The following is a 15,670-nucleotide window of genomic DNA, read 5'->3' on the forward strand; positions in this document are numbered from 1 at the left end:
GTGGCGCCACATGCCAAAACATGGTTTCAAAACATAAACATGATTTGCAGTCTGCAAAATATTTTTTTTTAATGTAAATATTTTGTCTGTACTGTTGTTGTTGGTGAGTTCAGTTTGTTATATGAACATTATTCCTGAGTCTCTGTGACATATTAGGAGGATTTTACGACCAGTTGCTTTAGATTTACTACATAATGCGCCTTTAAAATGAGGATTTTTTACACTTAAAAATATATAGAAAATGAACTAATGAATCGTGAAAGTTTGAGAACTTAATTTGCACCGGAGGATTTTCATCCTGCAGAGAGAAGAACGAGTGTGTGAAGCATAGAGTGAAAAGCTTCCATGAAAGTGAATCACTCCTTTGTTATCGTTCGGCGACGCTCGCGCTTCTCCTCCACGGTGTTATTGAAACAGCGCTAAACGTTGCCAGTGTGAGACAAAGTAGAGGAGAGAGCCAACGTTCGCGGGCCAAGCAGACACTCGAGCAAAAGACTGTGTGGACTGGCCTCAGGAGGAGTGGTGTGAAAATCTGCCCACAGATTGCATTATGTATTTAGCAGCTGCCTTGATGGATTTGCTGAAGTGTAGATGCTTCTTTTCTTAATGCTGGAGCTCTTCGCTGTCATCTTCCTGTTCCTTCTGTGACGTTTGAGTCTGGACGCCACTTCAACAACAGACCTCACACTGCTGGCCCTCCTTCATGAACTGAAGTTTTTTTTTTTTTTTTGCTTCTTCCTTTGCCGATCTGGGCTGCCATCCCGTTGCGACCGTGAGTCGCGGCCAAACGCAAAACTGTTTGACAGCACTCACTGTTACCAGCTCACCGGGAAACTGTGACTGTGAGCACAGGAAACGGATAACAGCCGCAGTGAGACGACAAGAAAGGGAGGAGAGCGGGGAAATAATAACACACACACACACACACACAAAAAAAAAAACATGTTTTATAAACGTGGTGACACATCACAGAAGAAAACATTGACGTAAATAAAGACGGGGCCTTTCAAAACAAGACATTTAGTTCCAATATGGAGACGTTTATTGCTCGTTTCTTTTATTGGTGTTTGTTACAAAAGCAACAAATGCACTTTAACCCTTAGAACACAGAGCAACAATGCTGCTTTTTTTTCCCATTACTATATTAAAGCATATATATATCCTTTTTTCAGCACAACCTACAGGCAATCTAATGAAATTATTATAGTTTGTCTGTGCAAAAGTACTTAAAGGGATACTTCACCGATACAAATGTGGCTTTGTATTTCTGTATGATGCAAAACGCATCATTTGACTCACAGTAGGGCACATTTGGATAAGGGAAAACAGATTTTTTTACAACTCAGTGAAAAACTGAGGGAGGGAAGCACATTTTCTTACAAAAAATACTACTGCTATTCTAGCAATACAAAGCCACATTCAAATCGGTGAAGTATCCCTTTAAATCAAATTTGTTGGATTTAGCACACTATTACTCACACAAAAACAGAGAGCAAACAGTTTTCAATGCTTGAAATAGTAAAAAAAAAAGAAAAGAAAATGAATGTATCAGAATGTATTATAACAGTGTATAAAAAACAAAAACACATAAATAACAATCAATTTCCAGGCGGATTTTTACGTCAAAGGCACGCCATCCCACCAAATCAGTCTATGCATGGCACTGAAAATAGGATAGACAATGGGAAATTTGCCAAGGGTGTGCCTGCAACTCAGGCAGCCAATCAACCTCCAGCCTCTCATCCTGTTTCACCATCATCACCGTCCTCCAGACTCTGATTCACACACACACACACACAGGGGACATATCAGCTGTGTTTAAATAAAACATAGCATAAAAACACACGCCCCTGTGCCTGAACCCCTGACATTTCCTGGTATTGTAACGACAGTGACTCATCACGGGCGGAAGTCGATGTCTCTGTCTCTGCTTAGAGTGACTGAGTCACTTGTGATTGTGTTTTGATTTCAACAAACTGTTCCCTTCCTCGACCACAAAGTCAGATCGCTCTGGAATAGGTTAGCTAATAAACGTAAAGCTTGTTAAATCTTATAATAATGAGGATATTAAAAGTAAATTTCGCAGCAAAATTGCGTCCAGATTTGTGGAGTCGGGGCCGATTAAGTATTTATAGATGGATAAAGATCCAGCTCTATCAATCATCTTTCCTCTGTTTTCTGTTGAGTGTTTTTTTTAATTATTATTATTATTATTGTGTTTCTCAAGTTTATTTATTTTGTTATTTGTTGGTATCCTTTGTTTAAAATAGGAAATTCTCATTCAGAGCAAAGTCTATCAGTGTAATATTGCAATATTATATATAAAACATTAAAAAAAAGTAGGGCTACAAGGAGCCCTCACCATGTAGTGTTTTAGTCATTGCTCAAAAGGAGCTGCTGTTGCTGACTGTGTCCACTGGGTGGCATTAACAAAAGGTCACTGTATTACATGTTATCTCGGTGTATAATAGAGTGTAGACCACCACCTGAAGATTTGATGTAAATCACTGATTATGATAGATTCATAATGTCGTTCAGGGCTGTGCTCAACACACACACGAGTGTCAAAGACGTTAAATAATGGCTTTCATTCGTTTCTAAAGGCAAATGTGAATGTCAAAATAAACAGCATATTAGCAGCCTAAATGTGAGTAAGACACCAACTAACCTAGTCCCAGTTCTACACTTAAGATCTGGGACTTTGTTGTATAACAAAAATTTGTTTGGGAACAAAGATATTTGGAGAAATATCACCACATTTGCGTATCCCTGAAGAGAACGAGGGGCTGCAAAGGAAACAGCTCAGGCTCCAGAATTTGTGCTGTGATTCCGTCGGGTAGATACAGTTCACACTGGAAGTTTTATTGCTAGAAAGTAATAAAAAAGCCACCTGGATGGAACTTGATGCAGGATCCTGATGGCGCACAATGAGCCTGCAACTACTGGCAAATTAAAAGTCTAATCCACTTTTTTGATTATTTGTCAGGTTATCTCAAATATTCCGTGTGCAGCTGTGTTAATATACAGCATATATATATATATATATATAATGCTTTGACATGTGTTCTGCTCTATATTTCACTTTGCTCAAGATCGGGGACAACGCGATATGATCACGACATCCCTACGTTTAGTCTGCCCCCCCCACCCTGCCTGTGTGTGTTCCCCTTCATTTACCTCCCATCACATTTTACTTTTACTGCTCCGAACCCTCCAATGCCTTTGTCTTTGTCTGCTGCCTCATTCTTCTCTTCCTCATTTTCTCCTCTCCTTCAGGGACCTGCTCTCCTAGCTATTTTTATCATGCGGCCTGGAAAGAAAGCACATAGGAAGAGAGCGGAGAGGAGCAGCTGTTTCACTCTGCACTGTCCCCACATTCTGAAGCCCCCCCACCCTAAATTCTACCTCGATAGTCCTACATCTCCCTCAGATTAACACTGTATTACAAACGTTTCCTCTCTCAGGAGCGTCTCTGTTTCTGATCCACTCTCCAAGCAGCTCCAGAGCCTCCGTCCTTCTCTTCTTGCTTTAACAAGTCCTTCTTCTCTCTCTCTTCTGTGGTTGTACAGGCCAATTTGAGGAAGTTCATGGACCTCATTCAGCACAATCAGGTCGACAAAGTGTCCAAGATGTTGGAGAGAGGCTTCGATCCCAACTACCAGGACAGTGACACCGGTGGTAAGGGCGCCAAACATGTTATTATTAAAGGTGCCGTATGTAAGAATGTGGCACAAAAACGGTTACTACATTCAAATTCAAAGTACCAAAATCTTATAGGTTTCGTTTTCTGATGTAACTGGCAACCCGTGGTTGCTCGGCAGGTGAGACTCTACTGACTGCAATGATTGGTAGACGGCGGCAGGTGGCGCCACATGCCAAAACATGATTTGAAAACATAAACATGATTTGTAGTCTGCAAAATTGTTGTAGGTGAGTTCAGGTGAGTCTCAGTGACACATTAGGAGGATTTTTATGGCCTGTTGCTTTAGATTTATTACATAATGCACCTTTAATGCACAATATGAACATGAAGTGTGTGTATCTTTCACTTTGAGACCTTGATCATCTGTAAAAACAGGAATCCTATTCAGCCTAATGCTGCTTTTCCACTACATAGTCCTGGCACACCTCACCTCGGCACAGCACGGCACGGCTAGGCTCCACGCGGTTTGGAATTGTTTCCATTACTATAGTACCTCCTCAATGTGTGCGGAGTCATGCTAGCACGGCTGTATGAAACAGACTTTTTTTTTTTGCATGACTTTGTTTTACATGCGACACACACACACACAAAATAGTGACTTGTGTAACTGAATCATTAGTCTCAGTTCATTTAAAAACGATTTGTTCACATTATTCGCCGCATGCGATCGTTGCTTTTGGCAGTGTTGTCACTAAATACACCAGACTCCTCTATTCAGTGGTGAGATTTTAGACATTTCCTTGCTAATTGTTGGAGATTTCAGGATTCTTAAGTCTTTTTAACCGATCTACAGTTGGGATCCCATTATTGTTCGGTTTGATTCTCGTGTCGGATGTCGCATTTATGACTCTTCCGGTGACGACACTCTGATCGATCGGGAAAAGCAACACAAAAAGTGCAGAGGTCGAGCCGTGTAGTGAAGAACGATTAGCTCTTGATCCAAGAAAAATTCACTCCAGTGTGAGCACAGCAAAGCTTTATTATTTTTTACACAAACGCCATGTTTGCTCAAAAGCAAACCCAACTGAAGGACGTTACCATGATCAACTCTGTATTTTCCTAAGCTATATGTAGCTAAGACCACATTTATTTATAACTTTTTATGACTTCCACTATTCATTCCATAAACTGGTGTTTCTTAATCACTTGTACGTGACATGGAAAAGCTTTCTGTTGCCGCTCAACAGGCTTCACATATCTGCTTTTTTAGAGAGAAAGCATCTCCGATGAATAATATGTGTTTTCATGCCTCTTTTATGAAAGCACATTGTTCTGTAGAACTGAGATTGGGTTCTTTTCACAATAGGTCAGCCATTTAGGGTTGGTTCCATCTTTTCTCTGTCGATATAGGACGTGTTTATTTTTCCTTCCTGTTGAGGATGATTACTCAAAAAACATATTGGAATCCTGCGACTGAAGGCGAGCACAATCGTCAAAACCATCAACAGCTTCATCTTTATTTGTCCGATCGTGTAGTTTGGAGCTCTGCAGCTGTTCTCTCTTTTGTGATCGGTCCCTGGAACGCTCTGTTCTCTCTTCAACACTTTGGTCGGTGAGCCTATGTAAGACTCCTCTGCACCTGTGTTACATTTCAATAACACCAGTCTGTGAGGCTTTTCACGTTTAGCCTCTTGACACTGGCTTCCAGTACGTTTTAGAATTGATTTTAATTGCTTACAAGGCACTTAATGGTCTGACTCATCAGTATACAGCAGATCTTTTATCCCCCTTACAACTCTGCTCGCACCTTGAGACAGAGAGACCTTTTTAATTGTCCCAGATTCTCAGCTAAAAACTAAAGGGAACACCATTTTTTTCAAAATAAGAGCCTTAATGTTCTGGAACTTCCCGCCAGACCGAATCAATAGCGTGCTGTAAATTAAACTAAAATTATAACATTTTATTGTAAAGTAACTTTGTGTTGGGAAGTGCTACTGTAATGGCAAATTCAATTTCTCTGTCTTTTCCAAACACAAGATACCAGGTCTTTTTGTGTATTCAAATTAGGATGTCTAGACTCAACTTTGCAACTAAATACAACATCCTGCAGGATACCTCTGGGGGACGTCGGCCCCCGATACCTGCAATAGACAAAGGGGTGTGAAAGCACGGCCTGGAGGGGCAGACCCCTGCAACAGACAAAGGGATGTGAGAAGGCTGTTCCTTAGGTATAAACGTTTTGCTCTCGCCATGCTCTGGGTCTTTCTTCATCTTCGACCACTCGTGTGTTGATTGACCTTTTCTTTGCAAAGAAAATAATACCTGGTCGGCCAGCAGAGAAAATTTCCACAACACTACACAAATAAAGGATAACAACATAGAAAAGGAATTTAATGTCACTCTCTGCTCAATATAATAGTTTTTATCCACAGGTAATATTTGGTATATTGTGAGGCAGAATGTTGCTGATTCTAAACTTAACGGCTCATACTATTATGCACTGTGTGAGACTAACAAGCATACACACTCATGATTGTTCTGCTGATTGAGTGTACTTATCATAGGTTCTTATTGTTGATCATGATGTGCTACAACATGATTGTGTTCAACAACTCTCTCACTGGCCCTTGCTTGCAGTCCAAGAACTAGTCAGGCTCAGCGGGAATCCTCTTACCCCTTTTTCGATCCACCACTCCAGGCCTGGAGCTGCAGCAGCAGGTTTGGTTCTTTGGACTCTGTGATGAGGAAGCTGAGCACCAGTAATGTGCAGGAGCTGCTGAGGTGCAGTGCTTTGCCCTCTGGCAGCAGTGAAAAGATGCGCTTGTGCTCGGCATCTCCCCGGTGTGAACGCCTGAGATGTTTGCTGTGTGTTTCTAAGAGGAAAATGTGCAGCAGCAGCAGCAGCAACAGCCTGAGTAAACACAGTTACTGCAGCCAAAGACTCGCGTCGAAGTGTTTACACTGAACCACACACGGTGATGGTGGAAGTGGCGAGCAGGTGTTTCGATGTTACGCTGGACGGTGATTACAGTTCTCACAGATATACTTGAACGCAGAGACTCTGTAATAATCATCATCATCTTCTTCTTACGCTTGCGTCTGGGTTTGAGGGGGCAGCAGCTTCAGAAGAGAAGCCCACACACGCCTCTCCTTCTCCAGCCACTTCCACCAGCTCTTCCCGGAAGGATCCCGAGGCGTTCCCTGGGCAGCCGAGAGATGTAATCTCTCCAGCGAGTCCTGTGTCTGCCCCGAGGTCTCTCTTCCCAGATGGACATGCTGCGAAATAACTCCCCAGGGAGGAGTCTGAGAGACATCCTGACCAGATGCCCAAACCACCTCAGCTGGCTCCTCTCGATGCAGAGAAGCAGTGGCTCCATTCTGAGCTGAAGTTAATTCCAGCCTCTTGTGTCTGTGATCTTGTTCTTGCATTAATTACCCAATACTTGCAGTCACCACAACTCTCTGGGCTGCCACTCCAGAGACCACTGTCCCTGTTGTCCACGCCATGTCGAGGAGGCGTGTCACCAGGGAAAGCCCGACAACATCCAGAGCCTTGAGATTCTTGTGGCGAATCTCATTCACCCCCTCCTTCCTCGACCATGACGACCATCGAGGCTCAACCGAAATGTGACAGTCTGGTCTGAGGAGAATTTCCATGTTGTGTTTTTTTTTGCTGTTCCCTAGCAACAGAGCTGCAGATGTACACGGTACAAGTCACTAAAGACGTGTAATGCAAAGTTTTTAGCCATTTAATTGGTAACATGTTCGCTATTTAATCAAGTTGAGGACTGGTACTTACTTTCAATTGTTTTCCTTTGACATTTTATTTTTATGCTGGACACCATTATCTCCAAAAACATTTGCCTCCCATGTGCAATGGATCTTGTGAGAGTTTAGGCCAGGGCGGATGTGCCCAGTGGAATCATCTTCGCTTTGGGAATGAAAAGATGCAGCCAGAGTAGGCGGAAAATCAGTGGATTAGATTTAAGGAAAACCCAATTAAGTTTAACAAGCTTTGTTAGTAACCTCACAAACCATCTCTGCCTTGTTGTGACTGCTTTATCTTAAGAGCTGGGTCGTGCTTCTCGTGTTTTGATTTGGCCTCAATTTTGTCAATATGTGCATGTGATATGAGTGTGGAAAAGTGTCAAAGAGTAGAATAAATCTGTCGGTCAGAGGAGGCGAGCGACCATCATGCTGTGATTCATCATTCTGTGGTTGTTCAGTCGTCGTTCAGAGATGTGAGAACAAACAGTCAATGAAGACAAATGTTACGTCTGGTGCAAAGGTTCAGTTATAATTAAAGCTGATCAAAGTCAAAGGAGTGAAATGTTTTTTACCCTTTAACACAGAGCGAATCGCAGACGACACACGTTTACACACTTACCACTGCCATCGGAAAAATTCCAACAGTTTCTGAAAGCTGAGAAGTTGCACGTCAAAGGCAAACTGTGGTTATTGCGGTAATTTCACTCGCGCTGTTGCAGGAAGCCGGCGAATCAGCGTCTTTGTCGACAGAGAGGAGAGAGTTGGAAATGTTTTTATAAACTGTTTTAACTTTAAGACTCAAAATCAAACCCTAACCCACAATGCAAAATTGGGTGTTCATGTACAACTACAGTGTCTTTTTCTAAATAAAACTTTGTTAGAATTGTTAAAGCGGACCTAGACCGGAAGTTCCAATTAACGCTGTTTTTTGGTGTGTATCTGCAACATTATCTCGTTTATGAAGCCCTGAAGGTTCGAAAACAAACAGTTCAGCCACTGCTGAGAACGCTTTGATGTATTGTAATCTCGTTACACCGTTATCCGGTGTACTAGTCCGGGCACATCCAGTTGCGTACATTGAACCGCAGAAGAAGAAGAACGTCCGTTGCGGAGGTGTTTCACGAGTGACGGTGTCTTCTGACTCTGGGTCAGACTCGGGGTCAAAGTCATAAAAGGGACTGCGGCGGGGAGTCGTGACGAAGCTATTTTTAAGCACTGTTAAAACAATGTTTTGATAATGGGGGAGCTGCGCTTTTGAGAGCTAGTGTGCTAATTATGTCACTTCCGGGTATTGGCCAATCACAAGACAGTTGGGAAGGCTCTATGCTGGCTGGCCAATCACAACTCAGTCTGTCTTCTGGGTGTGAGATTTATGTCTGAAACACCGCGGCTGATGAGAGCTTCAGTGAGGAGAGATTTCTATCGGCTCGTTTACAGCAACTAGGAGGTTTTTGACCATAAAAACAAGTTAATGTATGTAAGTAGACCTCCATAACTCACATATATGTGCGATAGGACCACTCTATGTGAGCTTTAATACACTGTAAATAACTGCCAGATATTGAAAGTTATTCTGTAATTGGTCACATGAGTGTGGATGAGTGTTTGGCCCAGTAAGAATCAGACAGGACATTCCTTTTGGTGACAGTGTGCAGAGAATCAGGTTTAGAGTCATGTTTCCTTTGAGCCTGTGGAAACTGCTCAGTGTTCAGCTGCAGTGACACATGAGGACAGTAAATGTTAAGACAGCTGCTCTCACAAGAGCAGAAGCATTCACCCTAGTTTCCCTGCCAGTGCTGGGAGAAGGGATTACCTTCACACAAGTCAGCAAAGCTGCAGAATTCCAGCACTCGTCGAAGGGCTGCGTTTAAAATCTCATTATCACGATGTGGTAATTGTGCGGGTGTAAGTGCTGTTGACTTCACCTGAGGATTAAGGGCCACAATTATGTTTATTTATGACTTTTTAATGAAGAGTATCTCGGCGGCGCAGTCAATATTGAGAGGACAGAAAACGCATGTGTAAGAAAACACGAGTCGATTGAGGTAAATACAGGTGCAGAGGACTGAGTTTGTTTTAATGCGCTCTGAGAGTTGTTGTTAAATGTGCTCCTTATTGCTGAGGGGCATCGCAGCTTGTTACAAACAGCTATTGATTTGAGCTCACCAAATAAAAGCACTGCTCTTCTTCCAGCTGCTGCCACAATGAGCACAGCTGGGGAAGAAGAAAAAAGGCTCAATGCTCTTTTTTTTTTTTGTCCCTCCAGAAGGACGAAGCCTGAGAATCACAGAATCACCTTGGTTAAATAGTGGAATCACCACTCCACCGCTGATTCCAATTCATCATGCATGTGTGCTGCAGGTTAAATGGAAGTCTGATTAAGTAGTAAAATACGCCTTGTGTCGATCCAGGATGACAATTCCCCTTGATTTAAGTGTCACTTCACTGGCTGCGACATTCAGAATAGAACTCAAGTTGATATTAATAACATTCATTGCACGCTCCTAACTTGTATCCCAGTAGCCCCTTATCTTTCAAACATTTAGACTTTTACAAAGGCAGACCTGGGATCTGAGACTGACCAAAGGCTGCACCACACTCTTAGAAATAAAAGTGCTAAGTAGAACCATATAAGGTTCTTCGGCTTGTCCTCATAGGAGAACTCTTTTTGGTCCAGGTAGAACCTTTTTATAAAGGTTTCACCTGGAACCCTTTTAAAACCCTTCATTCAGGAAAGGGGTTTTAAAGGGTTCTCTGGGTCAAAATGGTTCTTACTGGAACCATTAGTGTTACCAAGAACCCTTGAAAAACCCTTTCTTCGGGAAAGGGTTTTCACTTTTTTTTTGGAACCCTTATTTCTACAAGTGTACCTTCACCCATCATGTGGAGAAGTAATCCACTGCTCTGCATGTGTCACAGCAGTGACTGTTACTGACCTGACTGGCTATATTTGCTCATTTAAAGGCAACTTTTCTTGAAAATGTGCATATATGTCATTTTCTCCTGATGACCTATAATTAAAACAGCTGTTTAAAGTCCCATCCATCCATTTCCGACCACTTTATCCTCTACGTGAGATTCGTGGGCATGTGCTGTGCCAATCTCAGCTGACATAGGGCGTTAGGGACGGGGGTTCACCCTGGATGGGTTGCCAGTCCCTTGCAGGGCCACATCCAGAGACAAACAACCATTCACTCTCACACCTACGCTCCATTTAGAGTGTCCAATTTAACTAATTGACCTAACATCTGCTGTATGATGTAGCAGAATCATACTTTTATCGTAATCTGGTGAAGGTGTAACTGTGCGGCCTCAGTCCAGGTGATGTTTTATCTTTGCTGACCTCACTGTTGTGTCATTTATAGAGGAGTGCAAAGACGACTCGTCGTTATCCAGCGTTTTTCATGGCCCCGTTTAGCCTAAAACATTCAGTGAGGTCTTAATTACTGGAAAAGGTTTTTTTTTTTATTACGCTCATTAGATGCAGCAGACTATTGACCTGCTTTCCTGAGTCCTTTTAACGTCTGTGGAAAATAGGTGAACAATGACTGAAAGCAACTGAGGAGAAGAAAAACCTGTCGTGAAAGACCTTTAAAATGATTCTGTTGTGAACATTCAAGCATTTGTACAACTTCATGTTCCATTTTCTGTTGCATATTGATTTTTTTTTTTTTTTTATCAGCTCTGTTATTCATGCTCATCGTCGTGCCGCAGCATCCTTTCCCTCCGAATCACACATTTCATCTGAACTCTGCGTCGTTCGCTTGCTTTAGTTTAGTAACTCCTTTTTGGCAGATGAGTACAGTGTCATTCATTCACCGCTCATCTACAGTAAAAAAAAGACTAAAACAAGCCTCTGGCCTCCCTCAAGCTGCTGTTAGTAGGATGTGAGCCAACTGTCGGAAGCAACCTTGAAGTGCACAGCGCAGCTATTTGGGGATTCAACAAGACACAATGAGCCAAGTTCATGCTGTAATGAAAACGTACGCTCATTTTACCTATATATATATATATATATAATATGTGTATGTGTATATGTAGCTGAGAGTCAAAGGTGACGAGGACAAGTTGTTCACTGACATTGGAAAAGTCTCTTTGTTATTCCTGCCCCACAATTGGCAGAGAATAATTGGCCAGATTTTGGTCCCAACCTGGCCCTTCCAACAACCGTGGGTGCCTTCTGATTTTAGGCTGATTTGAACAGATTATCTGGTCAAATAATCCTGTAGTGTGAGGGATTATCAGACGCGATTTTAACGTTATCAGATGCATCAGTCTTCCCGATGGCCAGCCAAAAGCCGCCTCCATGTCTGGATGCATTCTGAAGTCACGTTGGGAATTTCCCTATTGTGGGACAATAAAGGTATATCGTATCGTTAAATCAGTGATGTTCAAACTGGGGGTCGTTAGAGTTATGATGGGGGGGGGGGGTTGCAGAGAGGCTAAATATAAATGATGCATTTTAGCAAATCATGGAAAAGTTTGTGAAAGTACTGCCAGGTAAACATAAAGCAGAAGATGAATCCACACCAAATGCGACAACTACAAAGACAAGAAAATATGATAAGGCATATCAAATATGATAAGGCATATCAGCCTCAAATAATAATAATAATAATAATAAAATCTACAAAAGGGGGGCCCTGCAGAAAAAGTTGGGGAACCACTGACCTGTACAATTAAACAGACCCTAAGACACATGATGACCTGCACTTACCACCTGACTGAAGGAAAGTGATCTGAACTCATAAATGTGCCAAGTCTAGTCTCAAGTCCAACCTCCTTAAAGCTGTTAATATGGATAATGGTCACACAGTCAGGACTCTCCTCTGTCTGTCTGTCTGTAGAGAGCCCGCTGACGTTTGCAGCTCACCTGGACGGCGTGGTGGAGCTCATCAAGGTGATGAAGAACGGAGGAGCTCACGTCGACTTCAGGGCCAAAGACGGGATGACGGCCGTGCACAAAGCGGCGAGGTCCAAGAACCAGGTCATACTGACGGTAAAGGAACATCTTCGTCCTCTCTTCACGCCGTAGTTCACACTGATTATACTCACACCTACTGTATTTTGGCATCGCAGTAGAAACGCATCAGGCTTCATAAAGTAATAGAAGTTGTTTTTGTATTATTTCATCAGATTTGTTTCACAATTCACGTCAATTTTAAAACTCACACTTTTAATATTGCCATTTTTCTAGTGTAGTATCGAACATTGTTTATTCTGATAGTTGTTTATTTTCCATTTGTTTTTTGTTTTTTTTACCAGAATTTACATTCCTGTATCTGAAGACCTTGTTACATAAATCCAATTTCCTGTGTGTGCGCGTTGTTTAACCTTTTCACACACACACACACACACACCTGTTGTCCACCCTCAGACACTGCTGGAGCTGGGAGCATCTCCGGACTACAAAGACAGCCGCGGTCTGACGCCGCTGTACCACAGCGTGGTCGTGGGCGGCGACCCCGGCTGCTGCGAGCTCCTGCTGAGCAACCACGCTTCTGTGTGCTGCCAGGACGAGAATGGCTGGCATGAGGTTCATCAGGTAAAAACACACACACACACACACAGCTGTGCACATATTTGTGTGTGTGTTTGTGTCCACACTACTTATCTCCTCTCGTGGAGCTGCACCGTCTTTGCCTCCCTCCACGTGTCCCGTCTCTGATGTGATAACGATCGGCGTTTAACGTCAGCGATGGCACCAAAACGCTGATTTAAAGGGGAAATAAGTAGTTTATAGTGTCATCTAGAGGAGAGGCTGAAATTTACAACAAAGACCTGCTGCTCTGCTCACCCCCTCCCTTCCCTGAGCGCTACGGTATCCGCAGCTGGTCAAATGTTGTCCTCGTTGTCTTACTCCGTGTCAGCAGATGAGGTTCGTGAGGTGAGGGAGAGGGCGAGCTACCGCGGCCGTAGCAGACGAAGCGGAGAGAGAGGAGGCGGGACTTCCGCTACAAGTAAAGAGACGCTTGTTTTGTTCTCTCGCGTTTGTCCTTACAGGCTCCGGTAGAAACATGGCGTCTCGCTGCTAACAGTGGCTATGCAACCGCGGTCCGCGGTCATGTTATTTAACATGACTTTTTGAAACACTACGAAAATGAAACAAAAACTATTATACAGCGACTAGACAATGCAGGAGCACATAATATGTATAAAAAAGTGGATTTTGGGTTATATAAACCCATAAATACTACATATTGTACCTTTAAGCAAACAAACAACGGTAGACAAATGCAATTTCGTGACATCGTTAACAGTCCGTTATTTTGTCAGACTCCCGTCTCTTCTGATGTTTAAAGCACAAACGCCTGCGTTCATACTCCATCGATAAACACTTCCGATGATCGGAACTTGACAAAAACTTAACATGAAGAAAGTCGTCCCCATGGTAACCACACACTATCCTTTCAGTCTTCTGGGATTGGTTTATCCGTCCCGTCGTCAGCTTGTTTATTTGTGTCTATATATGTGCTTTGTTCGTCTCGTAAGTAAACAGTAAAAAAAGGCGGAGGTCCCTGTTGTTTGAAACATTTAAGGAAGCAACAGGAAGAAGACGATGCTCAGGGTCGACATTTGTTAAACTGTGCCAACGCATGACAGAACACATTAGTGCAAATGGCTGAATTTTCACTCCGTCCTGCTGCTCACAGTTGATAGGCAGCCGTTTCTGCCGTCACTGTGCTCCCTCCATAATCCTGCAGACACTGCAATAAGCCACACGGTAAGCACCAGTGTTTAAAGAAATGGAATTGTCTCATAAAAGACATCCCATAAAACTGTTGAGCGCAGCCTCACTTTTTTGATTTACGCTCGGTGCTGATGGGCTCCGTGGTGCAGCTGAGCGTTTTATTGTGTTTTAACTCGCACATGTGTTATGATGTTATCTTTAAGCTCTCTCTCAGCACACACTCATCTCTCTTCCGATAACAGAGTTCAAACTGAGGCTACGGCTGCTTCTCCGTCCTCCTGTGATTGTATCTGATCTGCAACACAATGACATCTAGTGGTGAAGGCCTCACACTGCAGCTACTGTACTTTATTTCTGTGCGTGTGTGTGTGTGTGTGTGTGCAGGCTTGCCGTCACGGCCATGTGCAGCACCTGGAGCATCTGCTGTTTTACGGAGCAGACATGAGCGCCCAGAACGCCTCAGGAAACACTGCTCTACACATCTGTGCGCTGTACAACCAGGTGAGCAAGGGTGACCGAAACAACGCCAACGTCTTATTATAGGATGTTTGCACCAGATGTGCTTCTGCACTCGTCTTTTGAGGGTCACTGGAGTGAGCTGGAGCTTCTCCCAGCTGACTGTGGGCACAACCTGGACACATCAGCAGCCATTCACACTCACATCATGCATTCTTGGAAATAAGGGTTTCCAAAAGGGTCATTCTACAAGGGCTGAGGTTCTACCTGGAACCATTTGCTTCAGAAAAACCCTTTCCCGAAGAAAGGATTTTTCTCGGGTTATTGGTAACACCTTTATAAAAAGGTTCTACCTGGTTCCTTGAACTATAGTTTTTATTTTAATTTTTGTAGTTTTCGTTAGTTCATTAGTTTTCATGAGCTATAATAACCTTGGTTGTGACATCACATTTTGCAAACTAACGTTGGGAGGCACCGTCTGCATCAAGCTCCTATTGGACAATACCACCTGTCAATCACACTGGTGTCCACTCATAAAGTGGAAAATAATCTAGTAAATGGATATCACGTGCTGTTAAAGAAGACCCAAACCTAGTGATTGAGACCATTAACTGCTCAATCAATCAATCAATCAATCAATCTTTATTTATATAGCCCACAGTTTACAAAACATAGTTTGTCTCACGGGACTTCACAGGGTTGGTAACATCCTCTGTCCTTAGACCTTCGACCAGGGTAAGGAAAAACTACCAGGGAAAAAAAAAACCCTTGTAAAAGGGAAAAAGGGTAGAAACCTTAGGGAGAACCACAGGTGAGGGATCCACTCCCTGGACGGACAGACGTGCAGTAGATGTTACCCAAAACATACAATACACAATGACAAGAATAAAAAGTGAAAAAAAAAAAAAAAGAAAAAAAAGTCTTTAAATGCCAGGATCATCTGGATCACTGGCATTTAAATATAATGCCAGTGATCCAGTGATGAATATAACATTCAAGAGAATGTTATATGAGCAATTGGTTGCTGCTGTTTCATCTTATCCAGTAACATTTAAACTTTTATGAGTGAAACTTTGATGACTACTTTGTGTTACTTTGATGGGGCAAAACAA

General features: G+C 42.8%; 1 protein-coding gene across 1 annotated transcript in view; it reads left to right on the forward strand.

The window, feature by feature from the left end:
- Positions 1-15,670, forward strand: part of LOC310936599 (SH3 and multiple ankyrin repeat domains protein 2-like) — a gene marked incomplete at its 3' end in the record, with an annotated part of 136,329 nt that overhangs the window by 9,140 nt on the left and 111,519 nt on the right. The window contains exons 4-7 of the mRNA XM_083900677.1: positions 3,570-3,678; positions 12,259-12,410; positions 12,789-12,956; positions 14,487-14,603. Coding sequence (XP_083756803.1) covers positions 3,570-3,678; positions 12,259-12,410; positions 12,789-12,956; positions 14,487-14,603 — 546 coding nt within the window. The remainder of the gene's footprint in view (positions 1-3,569; positions 3,679-12,258; positions 12,411-12,788; positions 12,957-14,486; positions 14,604-15,670) is intronic.

The sequence above is a fragment of the Microchirus variegatus genome (assembly GCF_963457635.1).
Source record: "Microchirus variegatus genome assembly, chromosome: 14".
In the NCBI taxonomy this organism is placed as follows: Eukaryota; Metazoa; Chordata; class Actinopteri; order Pleuronectiformes; family Soleidae; genus Microchirus; species Microchirus variegatus.